Source organism: Argiope bruennichi, chromosome 9 (genome assembly GCF_947563725.1).
Source record: "Argiope bruennichi chromosome 9, qqArgBrue1.1, whole genome shotgun sequence".
Classification (NCBI taxonomy): domain Eukaryota; kingdom Metazoa; phylum Arthropoda; class Arachnida; order Araneae; family Araneidae; genus Argiope; species Argiope bruennichi.
Genome location: NC_079159.1, coordinates 16,412,513 through 16,437,368, shown reverse-complemented (window position 1 = coordinate 16,437,368; position 24,856 = coordinate 16,412,513). Strand labels below are relative to the sequence as shown.

General features: G+C 30.8%; 2 protein-coding genes across 3 annotated transcripts in view; one reads left to right on the top strand and one right to left on the bottom strand.

Moving 5' to 3' along the window:
* Positions 1-8,843, top strand: part of LOC129983866 (uncharacterized) — a 62,905-nt gene extending 54,062 nt beyond the window's left edge. Inside the window, exons 19-23 of the mRNA XM_056093534.1 lie at positions 333-370; positions 749-836; positions 2,779-3,436; positions 5,726-5,934; positions 8,654-8,843. Coding sequence (XP_055949509.1) covers positions 333-370; positions 749-836; positions 2,779-3,436; positions 5,726-5,934; positions 8,654-8,712 — 1,052 coding nt within the window. The 3' untranslated portion in view covers positions 8,713-8,843. The remainder of the gene's footprint in view (positions 1-332; positions 371-748; positions 837-2,778; positions 3,437-5,725; positions 5,935-8,653) is intronic.
* A 3,986-nt stretch (positions 8,844-12,829) lies between these two features.
* Positions 12,830-24,856, bottom strand: part of LOC129985297 (membrane-associated transporter protein-like) — a 47,111-nt gene continuing 35,084 nt past the window's right edge. For both annotated transcript variants that reach the window (XM_056095274.1, XM_056095273.1), the window contains exons 2-5: positions 23,206-24,636; positions 20,247-20,585; positions 19,191-19,366; positions 12,830-14,428 (exon numbers count right to left, since the gene is read on the bottom strand). In XM_056095274.1, the coding sequence (XP_055951249.1) occupies positions 14,207-14,428; positions 19,191-19,366; positions 20,247-20,585; positions 23,206-24,613 (2,145 nt within the window). In that variant the 5' untranslated portion in view covers positions 24,614-24,636 and the 3' untranslated portion in view covers positions 12,830-14,206. The remainder of the gene's footprint in view (positions 14,429-19,190; positions 19,367-20,246; positions 20,586-23,205; positions 24,637-24,856) is intronic.

Here is a 24,856-nt window from a genome sequence, read left to right as displayed (position 1 = left end):
TTTTGTACATTTGTTTATACCATATCTTACAGTTTAAGTATTAATCTACAGAATGAATTAAATATGTGCATTACAATTTTGCACTTAAAAGTTTTTTTTTTTTCCTTTTTTGTTATTGTTGTTCATTTTATTTTATTTATTTTAAAGAAACGTATACAATTCTTGTACAGCTTAACATTCCATAAAACTTTTGTACACTTTAAAACAATACTTTGCATTTTTTTTTTTTGTTACAATATAACTTTATACAATATTTGATACAATATAACTTTAAATTTAGAAGTAAGAAAATGTGCAGTAAATTACTATATTTATATTTCTCTTCTATTTAGGTAAATCTGATTTTCTATTAGAAAAGAAAGAACCAGAGGTATGCTTGCTCATTTTAAATTTTTTTTTTCTTTTTCTTTTCTTTTCTTTACTGATAAGAATAATCAAAATTAACATATTGATTATCATATTTTGATTTAACGTTTTCTTTGATTAAAATTCTTTAACCTAATAATTCAATGGGGAAAAGTGTTCTTTTCAAAATATTTTATGTAATCTCTCTCTCTTTCTCCCAGTTTTACTTTTCTGAGTATAATGATATTTGTTTACCTAATAGTAACAAATATCATTATTGGATATTTTAGTAATCTAGTTATAGAGTCATGTACATGATATTTATATCTGCTAAAATTTCTTGGAAACTTTTTTTATGTATTGAAATTTATTGTGTCTGAAATTTTTTAAATTCTTCTTTCAGTTCATTCCAGTTACATTTAAAGAGCTTCGTGTTGTTTTGCGAAGAATTCCAAAATCTGTATTGAAGTTTTATGGTTGTGAGATATCAGGTAAGTAATATATATATATATATATATAAGCATATAATTTTTTAATCAGAAGGTAGTTTCAAAGACAGTGAAGAGACTTTCGATTTCTTGACGTTGTTTTATTTCATCTCAGAGAAGCACGCATTAGGTACAAGCAGGAGCGATGAGCACACACACAATACAGAACGACACAGTAAGAAATGAGGAAAAAGCTGATAAACCTTTTATCCCTGGTCTTATATACTGTGATGTTTTAATAGGGATTTCCAATGCATGCCAATCAAAAGCAAGGGAACTACAGGGATCTTTTAGAGGAATTTGTAAAGTCAGTAGTATTTTGTCTTTCACACAGAGTGTGTGAAAGTGTCGGCGTTTAGCTGATTCAGCAGTTTTATAAAGCTTCTGTTGAATTAATGAAGTAGAGAAAGTGGAATTGGATCAGGAAATAAGAGAATATTTTATAATGAAATTTCTATGGGCTAAATTAAGTTAAAACTTTGGAAATTAATTTGGATTTAAATTAGAGTTTAAAATATCATTATATATATATATATGCATGCATGATTAAAATTATAAGTTAATTATTGAAAAAAGTATACTGTTGCCTTCAAAATTTTATTTTACTATGGCAGAATGAATAACAATAAAAAATTTATCTGGCATTACTTTGACTTTTACTTATCTTTGTAGATTTTTGCCACGGTTCATATAAAAATGTCAAAGCATATTGCAAGCCTCTTTTTGCCTACTGTTACTATGCTTTTGTTGTAACACTTCTACAAAACTTGAGAATGCTTTCTCTTATGAAAATTATTTAACCATGTGGGACAAAAACAGGGTAATCAACCAGTTGTAGAAGTATTGGAATGTGTTGCTTTTGATACCTGGATAGAACTGTGAATCAATATTTTATCATAATGGCATACCTACAGATTTGATTTCCTCATGATGGAAAATCTTGGATGCTTTTAATTTTTGCTGTGCATATTTAATGAATGCGTGAAACCTATTCTGACTTGTCAGCTATATGATACTCCTTGATTATTTTGCAGAAAATAGCATATTCGTTTATAGTTAAAATGTATTAAACAAAAGCTGGAAGTGTTTGAATAATTTATTATATATGTGTAGCATGGTTTTCAAAATTTATTTTATTGCCCATTTTCGGGTTGTAAAAACTGTTTTTACTAAAAATTTTAACATTTTAGTATCATTATTGGTTTTACACTCTGAGCAACAATTGTGGAATATTCATCTTTGAACATTCTGTTTATTCAAGATATAATTTTTATCTATATATATATATAGAGAGAGAGAGAGAGAATGTTTAATTTTGTATCAACAGGCAGAAAGCCTTCCTTGTTGTAATGAGATAAATTAAAACAAAATAATTTCTTGAATTGATTTCTTTTTTCATCAACAGTCTCAGTGGATTCAATTTTTTTTTTTTTAAAGTTTTATATTTTTATTCAATTTTAATTTTTCATTGTTTTTCTTTTCCTTCAGGCTTTTTGCCTGCACTTTTGAACAACTTCTTTTCTTCATTTTTCGTACTTCTTCAATTGATAGCTCTTTACTGCCTTAGATCTTTATATTGTCACAAAGAAAATAATTTGTTTAAATGAAAAGTGTAAAATAAAGACAAAACAAAAAAAAAATGAAATGCTTGCAATGTTGTTCAACGATAAAAGTATTAATAATAATAAAATACAATCATACAAATTAAAGTACATGCGATTTTGAATAGTGTTACCAATAAATGTTCTTGTTTTTTTATTTGTTTATTTAACTAGTTTTCTTCAAATTAATAAATTTTAGTCCACATGCATTTAATCATTTTCAAAATGAAGAAATACGTATCGCATTTTTACTTATATAATATCCAGAATAATAATATTTATGATTACAAGTCATTATTATCTTAATTAATTTGTAAATAAATAGCCTCTGATATATTTTTCAGACTCAACAAAGACTTCAGAGAGTACAAATTCTACAATTTCTCAAGAAGAGCCATCAAGCTCTGCTCTTGAGGCTACAGATGACATACAAGTTATTGAAGATACTGTGCAATGTTCCAATGAAAAAACTGTAGAAAGTGACGATGAAATCATAATTTTAGATGCAGAATCATCAAGTAATATTCCTGAGAACAAAGAAATTGTGCTTGAGCAATCTCCTACTTCTGAACTTCCTGATGTTTCTGAATGTACCTCATCTTCTGCCCCCAGTGAAATTTGTACGAACAAAGTTCAGCCTTTAGTCATTAAAATGCACAAAAAACGGAAAAAATTCAGATCTTATCTTAAATCCGAACTGGAGAAGGTGAAAAAGCTGGAACTTGAAAAAGATCTTCAAAATGGTATTTCAGATATTCCAAATACTGCTCTTAGAACTGACTTGAAGGAACCTGAATGTGACATGATGGAATTTCCCGACATTATTTCATCAGATTCTTCTCATTCAAACACATGGGAAACACAGTCCACCGACAGTGCTAAATCTAGTAAAAAAGTGACTAGAAATCACTCGGCACGATATTCTAGTTCTGTACAGAAAGAAAAAGTACCAAAGTGTATAGAATGTGGGGAAACTGTAAGTCCTTCATATGATCATTTTAGGTGAGTATAAAATCCTAATTTATTTTTTATTTCTGAAACTAGTTAATTTACAGATTTCCGTATATGTTTAAAGAAAATATCATGGTCATGAATTAATATATCTCATTTGTTGGCAAATTTAATGAAAACTAATTTATTTCAAATTTTCAATTGAATGCCTGAATGAATAATGGAACGTAATAATTAATAATGGAATGGAAGTTATAAATATAGTTCACTCCCAAGTATCTGGCCTAATGTGGCAAATGGTCAAGCCGGAGTTCTATAAACTGCTTTCTTGGCCTACCAATACCAGAAGACAGTTTTTATACAATAATTTATTGTTATAAAATGTATTTTCTTATTGAGTCTTAAGCTCTCCATTTATCTCAAGCCACATTGAATATGAACTCGTCATGGTGAATCATAGAAGCAGTTCCTGGCAACATGTCAGGTTAAAATAGAAGGTTCTGTACTGGTAGTTCATATATTTTTATATATTGTACTGCACATTTCAAGAATTTCTTAGAGAAGTTAAGGATATGAACTGTTCACATTTTAACATAAATTTTGTAATCTTCACTGTGGTACACTTAAAAAAAATACTAAGTATACCCCAAGAACAATTGAATACTGTATGTACTGTGCAGTTATAATCAGAAACAGTGTCAACATTGGAGGTCCGTCACATATTAATGAAACAATGAATAATGAGCAGAGCACTACTCTTTTCCTGTCACAACTTGTATTTTGCAGATGACCCATAGAAGGATCGTAGCAGACAACCATTTCCAATGCCTTGGCATTGTTGCCAATGTAATGGTTTGCCTTTTTCATTTAATTACAATAAAGGAAAACAAGGTCGATTAGTCGTGAACCAGATACTTGAGAGTGCACTGTATTTATTTTGTATACATTCTCACAGTTTGTCTCCTCTGTTTTATCTTATAAGCAAAGCTCTTATCTTAACTCATTAAGCAACCAATTATTTTTATAGAATAATTTTAAGATCTTAAACATTAAGCTTTTAAAGTAGAGAAACATTTTTTTTAATGAAGCATTTTTTATATAAAAACTTAAGAAAAAAATGAAATTCAAAAATGGTTTGTATACTAAGTACTTAAAAGTTTCATTACAATTAATTTTATAGTTTTTTTTAATTAAAGATTATTTTGTTTTAGTTTTGTGACTAAATTTTGCATCATTTTTTAAAAGCCCATTGTGTTATGAATTGTGAATACCTTTGAGAATTGTATACAGGGTATATTGTAAAATATTTTCTATTTCTTTTAAATAAAAATGCATTTAAAGCTTTAAGGCCAAAAAATTGTGCAAAATCCATTGGTCAAGATTGTGTGAAAAATGTATTAAATTTTCTATCAGAACTTCTTATAAAAATTCCTTATTTCACTGGAAACTTTCTCTCCAATACTTGCTAATATACATACCTTAGCAGGCATTTTAGATTCTAATGAAGTATTGAAAAGCTTAAATTAAAAGTCATTATCATAATCAAGCTGACCTTTCAGCTTGCTTGCATTTTTTAGTTGCTTACATTGCTTTGTGCTTACATTTTTTCAGTTGAAAAAAAATGTAAGCATGGCAATGCATGTTCTTTCTAAAAGTAACCTAACTTAACCCTTTAAAGGGCCATTTTTTTCTAGTCATATTATGTTAAAATATTTTTAGGCTTGAAATAAGAATAAGAAAAGGGATTCGTTTAGCTTATTAGATAAATTTAATTTGATTAATTAATTAATTTGGTTAATTAATAATTAAGTAACAAATCAAGACACATCATTTTGTGTAAGATAAAGAACTGAGGCATCTAAGTTTCTGTCTTTCTAAAAAAATTTGTCAGAACTTATGGCAACCTATATAATTTCATACAAAGATTGATAAATTTGGTGGGAAGCATACTTCCCACGGCCCTAGAAAGGGTTAAGTAATTATTCAAAATATGTTGAGGAAAGAAAATGCTGAGTAATATTTTGAAATAATATTATATATATTGCGGAATATAAAATAGTAAAAAAATATGAGCGTCATAAAATTATTAAACATTTTGCCCAAAAGTAAAATATTAGCTTTACTTTTTTTTTTCCAAAACTGTTCCCCTTGCTGTACTAATATATATATATATATAAATTGCATAAATGTACATCACATAAACATTTGTCAAGTTTTTACTTCACTCTAGATTAAAAGATTTAAAAAAATTATGTATTATTGAGTTTCCATTCTATATTTGTGTATTAATGTTTTGAATTATTATAATCTAATTTTTAATGCTCTGAAATTATTTTGCAGTAAACTGTTCAACTGCACAGACTGCAAAAAGAACTCTGTATATATGACTTGTTGTTCCAAAGCATTTTTTGAGCATAGAGGATCCATTTTATTCGGCAAGAGGATGCCCCGGCGCATGAAAGAAGACTATGGTCTTCATCGTCCCATCATTATGCAATTTCCTTGGCACTGTGCTTGTGGCTTTAATACTAAGAATGGCAATAAATTAGGTAAATAAGTATAAATCTCTTTAAGTAATTACTTATAAATATATTTTAGAATGTTATTAATTATTTAATGCTTTTGGATATATTTAATTTATTTTTATCATGAAAATGAAATGAATTCAAGTATAAATGGAGGGGGTCAAGAACTTGTTTCTTTCTGTTTTTATCAGATATGGAGGGAAAAAAATATATTTTTACTTATTAATTAAAAAAATAAAACCAACTTAAACCTAAAACACCTATTTAATAAATCATATGAAAGAGGCTGACTGACAAATATCTGAGAATTTCAGAATCTTCATAATCTAACTTTCTCATTCTTGAGATTGATTAGTAATAATTCTTTAGGTAATAATTCTAAAATATTTTTTAATATTTCAATAGCTTTTTCTCTAAATTTATTCATTTTATTGTTGAATTAATCATACTTATTTCATTTCATAGTATTTATGTTTTGGGACAATTCATTATTTTATTTTTCCCCTTCCAAGCCTGTGTCATGTTTAAAGAGGCATTTTAAATATAAAAATGATGAAACAAATAGCAATAATTATTAATTCCTACAAATTAGCATAGCTCTTTTGTTGATACAACTAGTATTGCGTTATAATTGTTGATGTGAATTCTTTAAGCTAAGAATGAAATTATTTCTTTTGAATTTTTTTAATTGAAAACAAAGATAATTTTTTGCATTTTGAATTATTTGAATAAAAATATTTCTTGGGTATTTTAGTCAGTAAAGAAAAATTTCAGTTTTTTTGCTAACATTTTAGTAAAAACCAGAATTTTTGAAATTTCTTGGCAACCTGATTTTCAAATTTTGAAAATTCCATGAATGAAATTCCATTAATATATATAATTTATCATCCCCTTATTACTTGTAACTTTACTTAATTAGAAAATTCTTTATTATCTTCACAAAGAGACATTATCAAAGTTACCAAATGAAAATAACTATTTTCTTTCAATTTTTTTATAAGCAGATTTTCTTGTTTCTGACAATTTTTTTTCTTCAAAAACAACTATTTATCTAACTGTATGAGGCATCTTTTTCAATTGCTCAGTTTTTTTGTTTGTTTGTTTTTTAAATTTTAATCACAATACTTCCTATTAAATTTATAAATTATTCAATTGATTTTCAAGCTAATTAATGACAGGTTGCTGTCTGAAAATAAAAAGAAATGATTTATAAACAAATGCTAATTCTAATTAATAGTTTTGTTTGTTAATCCTGAGAGACAGGATTAATAAACAACACTTAAATTTGAAGAATGATTTAAATCAATGTACTTTTAATTTTCAATACAGGATTTTTTTTTTTTTTTTGCCAGTAAATTTTAGTTATATTTTTGTATCTGGTCAATAATCTTAGCCAGATACAAAATCAGATATTAAACTATTTGTATTAATTCAGTAATTATAGGAAATATAAACTTTATTAGGATTTTTGTACTTGCCTATGTTCTTTGTGTCTTGTGACAGAAACAATTTTTAAATTTGATTTATTGTATTAAATTTGGAATAATAAAGCAGTTAAAAAATATATTGATAGACAGCATTAAAAGAAATATTTAAAGCATGTATAATATTGTTATTCACTCGAATTGCAAATTTCGAGTGAAATCAGATCTCATGTCAATGTACTCCATAATATGGAAATTCTGGTATCCGGTACCTCTCCTCTTTCTCCTTGTTTATGAGCTATGGAAAGTTGGAGAGTGGCCTGCTGCTTCAACATTGATCTTAGTTTACAATTATTAAAATTGACCTTAGCTTACATTAACATTCGAATTTTTATGTTAATGTAACTTAGTTAAATCTTTTAACCAGTGGTGATATGGTGGGTCTATTAATAAAATATAGTGTTGCACTCTGAAGTTTCCTTCTTTCAGCTATTTACATATCTTATTAGGCTCAATCAATAATGAAACAGAGGAAATTTCATAATAACTATTTAAGGAAACCAAAAGTATTATCCTTTGTAGTTAAGTGATTTAGCCCTTTGTGACATTAGTTGCAAAATGTTATGTTCCTTGAAATCTTTTCATTGATACTAGAAACTTGTGTCTATCCTCTTCTTGAATTTGTTATCCATTTAAAACCCTGCTCATGTCACATGATGTGGAAATCAAATGGAAATAGATCTGTATTACTTGGGAAAGAGCAGATCTCAGGACTTTTTTTCCATTAATTCCTTCTCTTTTTTTAACATTAGTTGTATATGATTCTGCTCTGTTGTACATCATGATGATATAAGAAAATTTGCTGTGTACTTCAATTTGATTACCTTTGGATTTTGTTAACATTTCTTAATACCAGTAAAAATTGTCTTAACTTCATATTCAGAATTCAGAGAGAAGCAGTCCCTTGCAATTGAAAAACAGAAAGAATTAACTTGTTTGCTTTAGTTTGAACTTTTTTGATAAAGAGATTCTGCTTCACTGGAGACCTTTCACTTCTAGCTCAAAGGGGTGCACATAATTTAGTTATCAATAACAATAGCTGAGAGAAAGTTATCATCACTGTTGTTGCAATACCTTCTGCCTCATTATTTACTGACTGTATCCAGAAAATATTAATCTTAAATTCAATGACTTTAGTTTTTAAGTATCAAATAAAGAGATACTGAATTTAAAAAAAATTAATGGAATGTTAAAAAAAATGTTTTTAAAATATGCAGTATTTTTGTATGTTTTCCTAATACTTATTTATTTTATTTCAGCTTCTCATATGTTGAAATGTAGAAAAAGGACTTGCTATTATCATCAAAATGTATTATAGCGATCCACGCTATTTAATAGATTTTTTTGCATTTGTATAAATCTTGTTTATATTTTTTACTGTATATATGAAAAATTTATGGCATGCAAAATTTATATATTTGAAATAAAGCTATTTATTACAAACTTTTATCTTTTTGTATGATAGAAATTTTGTTCCAGTATTGCACATTGTAAATTTAAAAATATCATGTTAACTTCAACATGAAATAAAGATCATTTCTTTGAAATGTTATTTGAAGAAACTTGAGTATTAACTATAGTTTTTATTATGTTTATAGACTGGCATACTCTTTGTAAACTGTCATGCTTCGTGAAAAAATAGTTCAAAATGTTCTACAATGTATATCTTTGGATCTGAACTTATCAAATTTACCATATAATTTTTGGTTATAGGTGCTCGCTAAAAATCCTTTTTGAAATTTTAAATAATTTTTAATTAAAAATTAATCAAGATTTTAATGTTTTCTTTCAACATTTTCAGAGCATACTATTGCACAAAAATCATTTTTACATTACTTAAAAAAAAAAAAAAAAAAAAAAAAAAAAACCTTTAATGATATCAATTTTATAATAATAGAATTTTCTTAGAACAATATTTTTCATTGTTTTAATTTCTAATGTTTCCTAATACTTATTTATTTTATTTCAGTTATTATTATAATGTTTTTTTTTGTTGCTATTTTTGTATATTGTTATTTCCAAAAAATTATCAATTCTTTTAAAACAATAGCACAATGAAATATTTGTAGTTTTTTAGGGGGTTATTTGAAACAATAAAGCTAATAAAAATTCTAAATCCATATCATGCTGTAAGTTTCAATTTTATAATGACTAATAGACTAAATGGAAAATTATTTAATTGTGTAGGGGGCATAATAAACTTATGCAGACCTTAAGTGTTTCCAAGCACATTAAAAGATTTTAACCAGAGCTTGGTATTTTATACTGTGGTTAGTGTCACAAATATACATGATTATTTTGTAATACTGAAGTTTTTCATATCCCGTAAGTTACGATTATGAAAATTATTCTGCTTTTATGATAATATAATAATCCATAATATTTCTTTTTATTAAAATATTTGTTAAAATTAAGCACAAATTTAAATTGATTTGTAATATTATCTTTTAATAATGGAAGAATACACAATCAAGTCACACATTTTTAGCACAACATTTTTAGTGTTCAAAGGCATTGATTGTCACGTTTGGTAAGCATATAAACTATTATATGAATTCATAAAATATTGCGTAAATGGCTGTTATGAATAATCCAAGTGGTTTATCAGAATTAGTACAACCCCCCTCCCTCAGGGGACATTCCAAACATGGGGATGAGAAGCTGCCGAATGCTGGTTTGTTCTCATCGCCTTAGTGGGTACAGAAGTGGTGCGGTGTGACTACTCGCTACCTAAGACAAGGAATCCCTATTACGGGAGTTGTTCACCGTCGCCGGTGATGGGGTTTTAGCCTCATCCTTAGTTTCCGCCAATGGTGTCGTGACGGTCTGATCATTTAGATTTTTCTGCTTGCCTTCGGGTAGGTCAGAATAGTCAGCTATGATTATCAGAATTATTAAATGAAATCTCTTTCAGAACAAGATCAGTAACATTTACAAAAATTGCATCGTTTGTGAACTGCGCATGTACCATTACTGTATGATAAAAAAATATAGATTTCGCATATATCTTTACATATAATAAAGATGAATGTGTGTGCTGACACTTAAAAAGCTAGACTATTTAACCTAGTGCTACCAAACTTGGCACATACGTGCTTTGGAGGGTACTCGGGAGTGATTATTTTAAAATTTTAATTAGAATTTAAATTAAAAATTAAGCAAAATTTTAACGTTCCTCCCCAATAACTTCTGCTTTAACTTAAAATTAAAAAAAAAATATTTACAATTTTTTACTTTTTTTTTTTTTTTTTTGTCATATGAATATTTTTTCTGTATATTTAATCAATTTGTTAGAAATATTTTAAGCATATTTTCCAGTAACAATCGTAAGAGTTCTGAAGAAACAATAAAGTTATTATTAAAGTTGCAGATATTTTTTAGCAATTGTTAACAGTCAAAATTACTGCCTTTTCCAAGATACAAAACTATTATTGGAAAAGCAGATTTCAGGAAAGCAAGTGATATATTTTCTTAACCCTGGGAAAAATCTATAAAAAACTATACTTAAAATACAATTAACATGAAGAAAAATACCGAATTTTACATTATTTTATGTTAGAAATTAGATTACGTTGTTAAATAGCTAGAAATAGCAAACTATATCCATTTTTTTCGGATTCTTGGAGAGCTGAAAGAAAGCAAGAGGAATGCATAGTAAAATGAATGAAACGGAGATAAATAATATAAATTAAATATTTATCAAATTTCAAAGGGTTAAACCCCCTTCTTCGCCAAATTACGATAACGCGCCAAAGCTGGCAAACTTATTATCTTTCGCCTTTATTATGCGCCATGATTGGACATTGCTTTTGAACATTTTGCAAAACACGGCGCCAGACCGTTGTTGGCGATTTTTGAAAATTGCGCCAAGCAGTGAGTTAAACTCCGATCGTACCTTTCAAAGCTTAAAAATATTTTGCTAATGAAGCCATTATGACCAAGTTTTTAAAAATACTTAATTAAAAATCTTAGCAACAATTAATTCTGGCGAACTTTCTGGTAACCGAATAATATTAAAGCAGAAAATTTGTCTCTGTGTGTTACCTTAAAGCTACTAAATTCGGTACATATGCAATTGTAAAGATGGAAATGTTCGCCTGGGAGCTATTCTATTTAAAAATAAAACAGAATTTTGGCATTTTTCTGCTATAACACCCGAAAATATTATTGCATCCTAAATAAAGACATTTATTTAGGATGCTTAAAATTTATAAGAAATGCCTTTATGATGATACCAATTTAATAATCGTGTAAATTTTTCCCGTTTTTTTTTTTTAAATGTTGTTTATGCCTAATTTTCAACAATAAATTACATTGCTGCTCAAAAATTCAAACCATTTTCACAGTTTTCTCTATTATTTGATTATTCTCAAATATTTATGTTTTTAATAGCGCTATGGCACTAATCTCCGTTATAAAGATTCATAGACACAATAAATAAAATTTTAGTAAGACAATTAAAATAATACTTCTATATAGAAGCTATATAAAACGGTTTATATTCCCGGGGAACCTGATGATCGTCTGTGGCGATTAATTTACAGTTTAATTTCCATATTTAAAATTCTATTAAAATGTTTTTAATTTTTATTTCCTAGACAAAAAAAAGTTTTAAAAAGGTTATATAAATGTCTTGTAAATGATTTTCTTAGCATTAAAAATATTTAAAAATCTTGGTGTCTTCTCTCTCTCTCTCTTTTTAATTTGGCACTTTACGAAATCAACGAAGTAAAACTTTTTCCAATGCTGCCAAATAGCGAAAAAAAATCTTTAAACTGAGCTGAAAAAATTAAAAATAAATGAATGAAGTTAATTTAATGAGTCTTGTTTTAAATTACAGATAAATTTTTGAATGAATCAAAAATTTATCCTCAAAGAATTTGAAAAAAAAAAAAAAAAAGTAACAGAATTATAATGTCAGACGGAAAAATTAGTTTCAGTTAAAATCTTTCAGAAAAATTGGTTAATTAAAACAAATAAAAATCAAAATTCAATATATTTTTTTATAAATATAATTACACAGTACCATTTTTTTACAATAACATTTTTTGTTCTCGGAAACTGAGTACGGATTTTTTTCTATAATTATTCAAATCAATATAACAGGTAAAAACTCAACATAAAACATTAAATAAAAATCTTGCACATTCAAGTCGGACTTCAATTTGCTTTGAGTCACGAATATGACGGTTTATAAAATTTCATGGTTGTAAATGCGATAGATTTGTCTAGACACTCTTAACACCCACACACTCTCTTTCGTATATAAGTATAAATTGCAAATAGTTGACTTTAACTTTAGTTGACTCTTTACTTTCATTTTGTTTTTAATTATAATATCATTCAATCAAAAACAATTGAAAAAAATTCTATATAACATTTTATTAAAGAGTAACATTATACATATTAATGATAGCATTCATATATGACCCAATATATACACTTTATAGGTAACAGCCAATACTACACAAAAGAAATGGTTTACATAATATGTTTGCAGCAAATATTAGAAGCACATATGAATGTATTCTTCAAAAACTATATTTGTGATATAACTCGCTACATAGTTTCTCAGAGATATTCAACAATTATTTTATGCAGGTTGTAGTTATTTAATGGGTTTTTGCTCTGAAGGAAAAATATTCATTATATATAAGGATACATATAAATCATTTATAAATATTTTTAGAATTTATATACAGATGTCTATTTTAATGCCTACATTGAATAATAAATATTCATAATGTTTATGTAATAGATACAAATGTTACATAAATAAGAATTATAGTACACACATATGAATAAACGACAATATATTAAGAGCTTTTATTTGTTACCTTACCTTCTTAATTGATCTAACCAATAATAATAAATGAATTTATGAATACAACAAAACTCAAGAAATTAGTATTTTAATCTATCATGGTGTCCGATTTTTTTTTAACTCTCACGATGTATTTAGTGGTAAAATTAATAATACGGATAAGGTTTTTAAATACGATGTTATATTCACTACAACTAACCGACATTTATAAAAGTTCTAGAAATTCCAAAATTAAAACAAAAGAGCCGTAGCATTTGCTCTAGCGAATGCACACAATTACCATCATCATATCGTAATTACTTCGCCATTGTAAAATATGGGGTAATTCAAAATAATCGCATCTATAGCAAATGGTTATAACTTTCTCATAAATAAAGATACAAAATGATTTTTGACCTCAATGCCATAAGGTAGCTTAAAGTTTTATTTGGGTGCGTAATAACTGCCCACATGTGAATAAAAAGATGAATATACATATATTGCACACAGAAAAATTGCTCTATGTGTCTTCTCTTGGTCACAATAACACCATTCATGGAATATTCCGTCTCAAGCTTTACTCAGAGAGCATGTTTCCGGCTATTAAAGATAGCTTTATAGCTGAATGCATGTTCTCCACGTGTCTCTCTTAATCTTCTGAAATTACTTTTTGTACCCCCATTTCATTAAAATGTACAGTCTCTATTTTAATATATTACCGACCGAACTGACGATACCTGATGAGAACACTTCGCATGGCAGCAAAATATGCTACCATATAGATCAAGTGAAATGGCAAATGACAATTATTATATACGTAAACTAAACTTTAAACTTTCTTATATTTTTTGTTCAATTTTCTTCTTTCTTTTGTTATTATAAAGAAGGTACAGCCATTGCAATCGAGGTAATTCTTTTGAACAACTCTTTTATAATGGTTCATAAATAGATAGTCATTTGACTTGAGCAAAAATAAAATAATTTGGTGGTTCTAGAAATGAGTTGAAACTCATATGTCAAGATAAAGAACTTGTGTTGCAGATATAGCTCCACAACCGCTGAGGAGAGCTGCAGCGCACACCGTGGCCACTTTTGAACCCACCAACTCCACAATGCTTCCCATACACACGGATAAAGTAAATTGGGAAAGGAAAACCATGCTACTGACGGCAGCTACATCTGTTCCGATGCCTCGGACACCTCCAATTACGCCTTTCTTCTCGCTAGAGAACTGAAAGAAAAGGATAAATATTGCTATTACTTTTGGATTGCAATCATAGATAATGATGCGATCTGTTTGCGAAAGTTGAGGTTCGAACTTGCAACGTTAGGGTTCATAGCAGAGTAACAAAGCCACTAGACAAAAGTGTACACTCTTCTCCGGAAGTTGTTATCTGGCTTATGATGTTACCACCACAATAGTCCCCCACCAGTGAGTCGGTAGAGTTTATCGCGCCAGTTATGGCGGGCGACGAACGTTGTTATCGCGCCAAGTGTTATGGCGGGCGACGGCGAGCGTGTGTGAGTGGTTGCTGCCGGTAGATGGAGCCACGACAGCTGAATGAAGGATGCGGTTGTTCAGAACCAGGGTCACCAATGTGCAGGTTGAGGTTCGAACTTGCAACGTTAGGGTTCATAGCCGAGTAACAAAGCCACTAGACAAAAGTGTACACTCTTCTCCGGAAGTTGTTATCTGACTTATGATGTTACCACCACATGTTTAACTCTTAAGGCTATATTCCTAGGAAGAACACCTAAGATGGGTATGGTGGTGAGAAACTTCCAGAATGATGGTCGGTTCTCTCCGACCTGGTGGGTACAAATATGGTGTGGGGGCAGCTGTCCCCTACCAATGATGGGACGTGCCTCCTATGGAATGAGTTATAGCGTGGCCGATGATGGTCCTTAAAATCCAATTTTGGTTCCAACCAATACTGCCACGGCGTCCTGTCATTCAGACTTTTTCGTGTGTCTGTAGGGCGGGTCGGAGAAGCTGTTTATCGTAATCATAACAGCCCATTGGCAGAATGCAGGCGGAAAATAGGCACATGAACGCTTGTACGAAGATTATATGATAATGACGTAATAATACATGATACTGATTACATGATAATAACGTAATAATACATGATATCGATTAAATAATAATGATGTTATTATCAAACCCGAACTTTAATGGTCAAGTTTCGAAAGCGAACAAATCTCAAAAGCTCTTACTGGCCGTAGTCATAAAACTTCGAAAATAAAAACGGTTTTTGGTGAGGCTGGAGTGCATTATGTGTGTGGATGGGTGGGGGAATAACCTACTTTTTTTCGAAATATCCATTCCATTTTCATTGATCTAAGACATCTTTTCAATAAATTAAGGGATAGCAAAGAAGGGGTAGTTTAATTAGACAGATTTTCCGAATCATATGCGTAAATCAAGGCTGCAAACGGATTAATAAAATTCAACTGAGCTTCATTATGCTTGGTTATATTTCATATGAAATAATTGGCTAGGTATGCTGTACATATTTAACATTACTCATTGAATTGCATTTCCCTTTGTTATTCCAGCTGAAAAGGGAGAGAGGTGCTTCACAACCACTTTTAGGGTTTGAATGATCTTTCCCCCTGTCTACCGTGTAGCAAGCTCAATGCCATAATTCATGCCTGTGATTCTGATCATTATATAATAAGATGCTTACTTCTTTCCCATCTCTTGATTGCTGTAGATAAGAGAATATTTAATTAAATAGTAGTGTAATGATTCAGCTTCTTCCCTGGGTGACCACTGTGACATTCCTTTTTCCCACACTCGATAATTTACATTCCGGGCCATTCTTCATCAACGAAACTCCCACAGTGTTAAGTGCCTCCAGATTGCCAAATGGAAGACCCTCCTTTTAAGTACGGTCGTCTGGCCAATTAGTGCTAATCCAGATAAGGAACCACACGTGCGTTTTCCAGGTAAATAAATCGTGTCTTCGAAAGGCGAGAGGGTCAAACACTCCAGATGTCCAGATGTCCTTCATTTTTCCCATTGTGGAGGGTGGATCATCAATGGACATTTCTCACGGGCGACCAGAGACGATTCAGGTTGTTCTGAACGGTGATTGGGTAACAAGGAGTGGACAGGAAAGGTGGAGTCTGAGAGAAAGATAAAAGGTGAGATTTTTCGGAAGAAGAGGGAGAGAGGAGCTTGGTATGAAGTGGACTTCTGAGAAAAATTCAACCCGAAGGAAATTCGGTGGATTCCTAGAGCTAACCCTGCAGTAGCCTGAGACGCCAACCGCCTGTTAGCTGTTCTTGTGAAGGCGTTTTCTCCAAATTTGTTCTAGGAACTATTCTTGTTTAAATTTCGTGCTATAAGTAGCATCATTCATTTAACCTAGATGAGAAAGAGTTGTTTTTATGCAATAAAGCTGTAAATAAAGAATTTGATCATAACGCTACCTGTTATTGGATCGAGACTTTACAGTAGGTAGGAAACACCGGCGATTAACATGGTGAGAAATGCATTGAAACATGTAGATATAAATTAAACACAAACATGTTTTGCTCGCATTAGATTCAGTACTGAATGAGAACTTTAGCTGTCACTCGAATATGGGTGAAACGGCAATCAAGGTATTGTAACTCAAAACCTTCGATGTGAGTTTGTTGACATGGATTGGCGCATTAGCATCTGAATCAGTGAGAGGCGGAAGATTCTATTTATAAAATCTTTATTTTATCATTAAAGTTTGAAATGTTTGCAAGCCACATTTTGCTTCCTTACTTGTCACGTTTCCCTTTTTGAAATTGGTGCAATAATCAACGGTAAAGATATTGCCTAATGGATAAAGGCTCGGCATCTCTATTAACGCAAAATGCCCAACAACATTGTTACGATATTTTAATGATATTGGACAGCTTTCAGGATATCCAAAAAGATCGGGGAGATTTCGCGCAATATTTTGTGCTAAAAGAATGGCTGGGAACATAAATTGGAGTAAGATGGTTATGAACTTTATATTCTGGGTGATTAGGGGTTTTATAGCATCATTCAACTAATTGACAAAAGTGAGCTTTAGCTATGAAAACTCGAGTCAGGGTGACTTCTAGAAGTTTTTCTGGTTTCTTGTCAAGGGATACATTAATGTGATTCATCTTCCCCAGTAAATCCTTTACGAAGATAATCTACCCTTTTATTGGGAATTAAGATTTCTTTTGGATTTGGTGCTCCGTCGGAAACCCAAGGTTGCTTTGGCCAAAGAAAAAGTATCAGTCTTTCCCTTTATGGTGACATTGTCTCTCATGGATTTAATTAGATATACTAAACCAAGAGGCATTAACTTTGCCAGAACGGTTTCGGAAAAATTTGCCGGTCTCTTTTCAAGTCAAGACGTCATTGATGTGTGATAGTTTTCCCTGAAAATCATTCAATACTTACCCTCTTACATTGGAACTGAGCGAGATTTCAGTCTAAATAAGAAATACAAGGTTAATTTGACCAAAAGAACGTGTCTTGTTTCCCTTCTTATTTTTATTATTTGATTGAGACTCATAGACTTGATTAGAAATACTAGACTAAATGGGGTTAGAACTACTAAAATATATTTCATTCAAGAAATTAGATATAAACTATGGAGCATCAGCCACATGATATACAGTAGTATCTCAGATGATACATTTCGCTAAAACGGCTATTCCTACATTTTTGAAAAGGGCATGTGGGAATCATTAGAGGGGAAATTAGTCCTTGGGACCTTGGTGAGGCATTAATAATTGGCTGTTTCTCGAATTTTGAACATTTTTAATCTATACAGAGTATAAAATAAAACCCCCTGAAAGCGTCTGTATATTTGAAAGAGAAAACCTCCAGAAATACTTAACTGATATTGAAGATATTTGTACAGTTTTGTAGGGCATTTATTGGGAAAGTTTTAGTATATTAAAGTCATATCAAAATAAAAAACAGAGTTTTATAATTGCGATATTAATTATTTTCTTTCTAGGATTCGGCCACGTAAAACAGCAGTATCTGTGCTTTGCACTTATCCGCGCATGTGCAAAAACCTCAAACTGTGCATGCGCAAATAGCAATAGCTATAGTATGCATATGCAATGCATTTCTTTGTTTACATCTGATTTTAAACATCGATTCAAAACTCATTATGCCCCCCCCCCAAAAAAAAAGGAAATCCAACCTTGGCCGGTGCACATTAAATGCCAAAAACGCTTCGTTTGTTGCGTGATAATGAAAATGTAGGGGAAAGAAACTTTCGGTTAGCGAATATCAGAAAAAGAATGTCCACACTTACGGAAGGTGAGTTTTCTGTTGAGCGAAGTAACCGTCTCTCTTTAAATCGCACTGCAATTGAATTACAGAGACAGAAGGAATTTAATGAGGAAAGAAGTGATTGCCTGTCTGCTCATAGAGAAAGACATTTAAATTTGAGACAGAAGGGAAGAAGTGAAAGAACAAGTGTCCTGATATTTGTTCCGAAAAGGAGTACTCCGCCCTGAATTATGATCCATGTGTGAATTCCAGAAATGATGCTTCGGTTTCAATACAAACAATGTCTATAGCCTGCCCATATTGTTCAGCATTAAAAATGAAAAGATGAATCAAAATGCATGTTCTAAATATATTTTTATGTTTGTTTGATGTTGCGTGACATGTCCATGTTATATCGGGTGGCGACAAGACTTAAGTTTTAAGCTAATTTTTCCTCTTGAATGTTATGCCAAGAGCAACGCTGTACGGGTATTGCTAGTACTTATTACATAGAATATAAATCGTATATAATAAATTTATATTTTATAATTTTGTAATTTTTGTGTAATAAGCCTAAATTTTACAATTAAAATGCATTCTTTAAATAAAACATCACTAATCCGATGCATTTGTTAATTCGGATGAATTTGCCGGATTGCTGAGAAACTTTTGTGGAATCCTTTTCTAGATTGTAAAAATTATAGAAAGTCTAAAAAAACTCATTAAAAATAAATTTATGAATCCTTACCGTATTAGTGCAGTGGTAATGAGCAATCAGAATATAAGGCATGGTGAAAAGAGTGGCGTACATAATGCCTGCTGCGGGTGACAGCAAGATAACAGCTATTTTATGCCTACATATTGCCATGGCGATCATTCCTAAACAATACACCAACTGCCCTCCGATGTAAGTGGGCTTGGCACCTGTAGAGATAAACGAAATTTAAGCAAATAATTAGTTTATCTATTTGAAAACAAAGGGAGATAAAAAGTGGTAAAAAATGTATAATTGGGGAAACAGGGAAAAAAACCAAACAATAACATAATAAAGTAATAAATTGACAATCCAAACATCATCAAATAGATATAATTTTTGAATTTTAAGACAGCCAAAAATATTTTCAAGGATTTTATTTAGTTACATATATGTAAAGTTTCAAAATAACATGAAAGATATTTTGGAAGAAACCATGTAATTTTGAAATCTGATCAGTTGAAGAGTACGGCATCTGAACCAGCATATACTCCAACGCGAGGATATGTGACCAGGATAAGGATATGGAAATGATAAGTACTAGAAATACTTTCATGGCGGTTTTTAAATGAAATTTAGTTTCGAAAGGAATCTCCTCATCACCGAGACCTTATATTCTTAACTTCTGATCGGTTTTACTAAACTAAGAGACTGTATCACAATATCACCACAGTTCTATATTTTCATGAATTCCGAATTAAATAAAATATTGCAAGACAAAATTATGTGCGTAAAAAATGGGAGAAAATACATCTAAAGGTGCAAAAGGCTAGGCACAACAAAGAACTCTGGAAATGCACCTTTCTTATTCACTGCGTATCACTCCTCTGAGGTGTAAAAGTCATCCAAAAGGAATGACTCCGAGTTCTTGAAACAAATAATACTTATAAAATGTGTTAAATAATTTGACATGAATTATGATCATGTACAGAGCATTTTTTTTTACTAGGCTTAATGACAGATCTTCCTTTTCCCCCTTTTTATCATTGATTAAATGACTTTAGATGTCTCTATTTGGAATTGTATAAGGAAATAACTTTGAGAGCTTACCAATTTTTTTGACAAGACCGTCGATGAAATAGGAGTAAACTGCACAGGACAGCGAATATAGGGCCATCCCCCAACAGCCAAATTGCACTCCTTCTATGTAGAGTTGATATTCTTCAGAGTCCTCGGGGGCTTGTGGATCGCCTCCAAAGACGCACTGGGCCACAAAGTCCGTGAAGTACAGAGAGTAGCTGACCAGAGACATCCAGCAGAACAGGTTGGTGAGGCACAAGATTTTCAGAGACTTAGGCATGCTGAATAAGGATTTCAAAAAGTCTTTCAGACTTGGATGTTCCTCGGCTGCAACTATGGATGCTACAATGCTGATTGCCGAGTCCTTTCCTGCAATGATAAACTAATCTGATACTGGGAAGAAAAAATAGTTTGGATTTATTTATTTCAGTAATTTTTCAATGTAAAAAAATTGGACTTTTTATCTGTAAAGCAGTATACAAACTAAGAGTTATTCCAATTGTTCTTGCAGAATGTTATTGCATTAACTCTAGGGCAGTCAAGAGTGGAAGAAATTACTGGCTCACCCTTTTTTCTCTGATTAGTTATATTCATAATATCCAGAATTTTTAAATTTTTAACAATAAAACACTCAGCAAACTCAGTTTTCCCGCATGTTAGTACTCATTCAATTCCAGGGCAAACGAGAGACGAGCAAAGTACATCCAAGCTTTCAGATTATGACTGTAATGACTAATGAGCAAATGAAAGTCGTCCTTCCAACTATTTGGTCATTTAAAGAACTGTTAGGAAAATTTTCTTCTAGCTTTTAAATTAATATGTTAAAAATGGGCGAATATTACGTTCTGTGGAAATAAATGTAATATATAATTATATACATTCCTAGCCTTATTGGTCAAAGACAAGAATAAAGGAAAAATATTGGAAATAAGGAAAAAATATTTTCCTTATCTTGAGTTGGCAACCATTACTTAAGTGCAGGTTCGTGAATTTTGCTCCTCCTGTCGCTCATTTCAGTGGAACTGGTTGGTTAAAAAAGATTGTTAGTGTGCATCCTTCTCTTAATATCATTTATTGGTGTTGATGCATCTAATTAGAAACATACTTGAGATATTCGAACAATTAAAACCCTGGTTTAGATAAGATGTTGTGAATTCTCATCAGATTGTTCAGATTTTCTCCTTTCTAAATTATTTTGAGAGTATCGTCACTGCATTGGACTGTATGTTCATCATTTGCAAGAATATGATTTGGTTACCAAACTCGCTAGATATAATCTTTTCGATTTATGGGCAGATAACGAAAGGATGTTCTATCAACCTACCAATTCAAACTCTTTCATTTTATGCATTTACAGAATTCGGGCAGCATTTCTTCATCGGTTTGTTTTTCAATGTTACACACACACACACACACACACACACACACAACATGTGTGTGTGCGTAATGATATTTTAAAATCTTATTTATATCTTAATTCATTTCCTAATTTTTATCTTAAATTAACCCATATTAGTTTTAGAATAAAGTAATATGGGTTAATTTAACAATATATATATTTGGATAAGGAAATACGAGAATATTTTAGAATAAAGTAATATTGGTTAATTTAAGATAAAAATTAGGAAATGATTAAGATATAAATTAGATTTTAAAATTTTAAAATATCATCACACACACACACACACACACACACACACACACACACACACACACACACACACACACACACACATACACACACACACACACACACACGCGCGCGCGCGCGCGCGCGCGATTCCGTTTTAAAAACATCATTGCAGTAAATAACCTGTAGCCCTTAATAAAAGTAGTGAATACTTATATTATTTTCAGTTAATTATACAATAAATGTAAAAAGTAAAACATAAAATGTTTTGAGAAAAAAAGTTAGGACAAGCAAAATAGCTAATCATACCTACAAATCAAGGCAGAAAATATTCCTTATTCATTGTTAAAAAATAAAAAAGGATAATGTAGAAGCAAGAATAAAGTTTAGTTAAAACTTCAGTTAATCTTAGTTTTAACATTTAAAATATTATATTATCTCTCATTGTAAAATTGTACAAAACTACTCTTTGGTAACCTGAGACCTTTTACAGCATTTTTTTTTTATTTAAAAATCATAACTATCTATTAATTTCATTAATCGAAAAATATTTTATGTATTCAGTGTAAAAATAGTAAATGATAAAATAATTCAACAGCAGTGAATTATAGATGAATTCAAACAGTTTATAGATTCTCTAAACAATTAATAAACATTAAAAAGTAAACCAAATTTTCATGAAAAAAATGAATATATTGTGCTTAATATTATAAAGTAATCTAAATTGAAAGAAAAGTGTTATTAATTCTTCTCATAAATGAGTAGAATAGAATATTTCTTACAACATAACAAGGTAAATTTCTTTCCATTAATTTTTATAAACAGTTCACCAAATTATAGCCATGTCTTATTTATCAAACATTGTTTTAAGTGATATCGATTAAGAAATAATTAAAAATCGTTAATCGAAAAATATTTTCATTAGTTCTTATAATCATTCAGAAATTCGATAGTTTCATTGTTTGTAAGATGGACATGCAGCTCTTATTAAATGGCAAGAGAAATAAGTATCATTGCTAATCTTTCATTAATTTTTTGTGTATGATTTTTGAGTTTTAATCAAATAAATTTTCATTAAGTAGTTAACACTACTTTACGCGTTTATGATGGCAACTAAAAGGAATATTTTAGGTTCTAAATTCGTGCCGCCGCGTGTATTGTTGCATTGTGCTTTATAAAAGCCAAAATGTTATAATACTACCATAATATGCCTAAATGCTCTATAGCAGCATGACGTCACCTGAACAATTATAAACAAAGCAAGGGAAGATTAAATATTATTTTGAAAGATGAGACTTTTTAATTTTAGACATTTATCCTGTTACTAAAAGGAAAAAAAGGTTTTTTAAAAAATCTTACTTGTTTTAATTTCAGGTTTAGCAACACTCGCCAAGCTGTCCAAAGATTTTGACGTAGAGACTTGATCTTCAGCAATATTACTGAATCCATTATTTTCAGACGTTGAACCATAAATTGGAGGAGGCTTGTTTTCAAGCGCTATCATTTCTTTGATATCAGGTCGATCTCCTGCATGTATTTTTTCTTGGTATTCGTTTAACATCTTCGGATCTTGCAGAACTGGTAACGGAATTTCCGGAAAGCTACACAGAGTCGATATGAGACAAATTATAAAGATGACTGTGACAATAGTGAATACAGTGTTTACTTGACCACCGAGGAATTTGCCTAAGAATGTCGCTTCCCAATGGATGGCACCCATCATATAACCCATGGATCCACCTAATCCGGCCATCAGAGTGAAGGTACTGAGACCTGCTGCATGGTCAGTAGGTAAAGAAACATCCAGTAGATATGTTCGAGATGGAGATTGACAAGCATCAGAACAAAAATCTAACAACATAGTGCCAATGACTGTGAAAGCAATACTCCATGGTTGAACATGGCCTTCGAAAATACTGCCGGTTTCTTCTGTATTGGTCACTTCTGCTATTGGAACAATACTTCTCTTTCGTCTTATTTTAGCTTCAGAACCTGCATCTGATTCTAGTTTCAATGTTTTATTTGAGGTTTCAGAATTTTCTGCAGAATCTGATAATTTAATCAAATCCAATATATTTGCTGTTGTCATAGAATCAGGTAACTGTGTGTATGCCATGCTTTCTAATTCTGAGGGACTCAAATCATTCATATTGCTTAAAATGACATGAGTGTCGTTGAAGGCAGTGATGCTGTTTGGTACTGGAAGACTATTTCGAACGTTATAGGTGTCCCCTAAAGCTAAGCCTATCGTATGCCCGTTTGGAACGAGAACGAGGCCCAACAGAATTCCAATGGAGTACAAAAGAATGAAAGGTCTTCTTCGTCCCATCCGAGATTCGCAGCTGTCACTCATAGATCCAAGGATTGGAGTGAAAACCAGCCCTATAAGAGGACTCAGACACCAAATCATTGTGACGAATTTGATGTTCAATCCAAGGCTAAGAAGGATTGGTGTTACAAATGCTGTTTCAGCAGAATAGCAAAACTCAATGCCGCATACCGTCCCGCTTAGGAGAACTAGCTCCCAAAAGCTCTTAGGGCGGAAGACGTATCCATACTTTTGAGGAATGTGGTCTAGTTTGATGTCATCCGGATGCTTGAAAAGTTTCCTTGTTTGGTTCGTGACTGCCGCCTGTGTTTTGTCCCAGCTTTCACTGACTCTTTCAGCAAGTCCTTTTTCATTCAGAGAATCTACCGCCTCTTTGGCTCTGTCTCTCAAGGTGTGTATAGCCACAACAGTTCTAACGTATGGTGAAGTTTTGTGCATGTCGTCTTCTTCTAGAGGTTCACCTGGAAAGATGGAAGTATAGGTATGTAAAATATTGAAACTACCATTACAAACATAAAGAAATCTGAATGGTTTGGCAAATTACGAATTTTTGGTGTTGGTACCAGTATGGTATTGACAATTTACAATGATTTATGATAAATAAAATATTTTATCAACAACAAAATAATAAAAATGAACCTTTGATAGTCCAATAAATTTCGCAACTACTTACAAAGAATT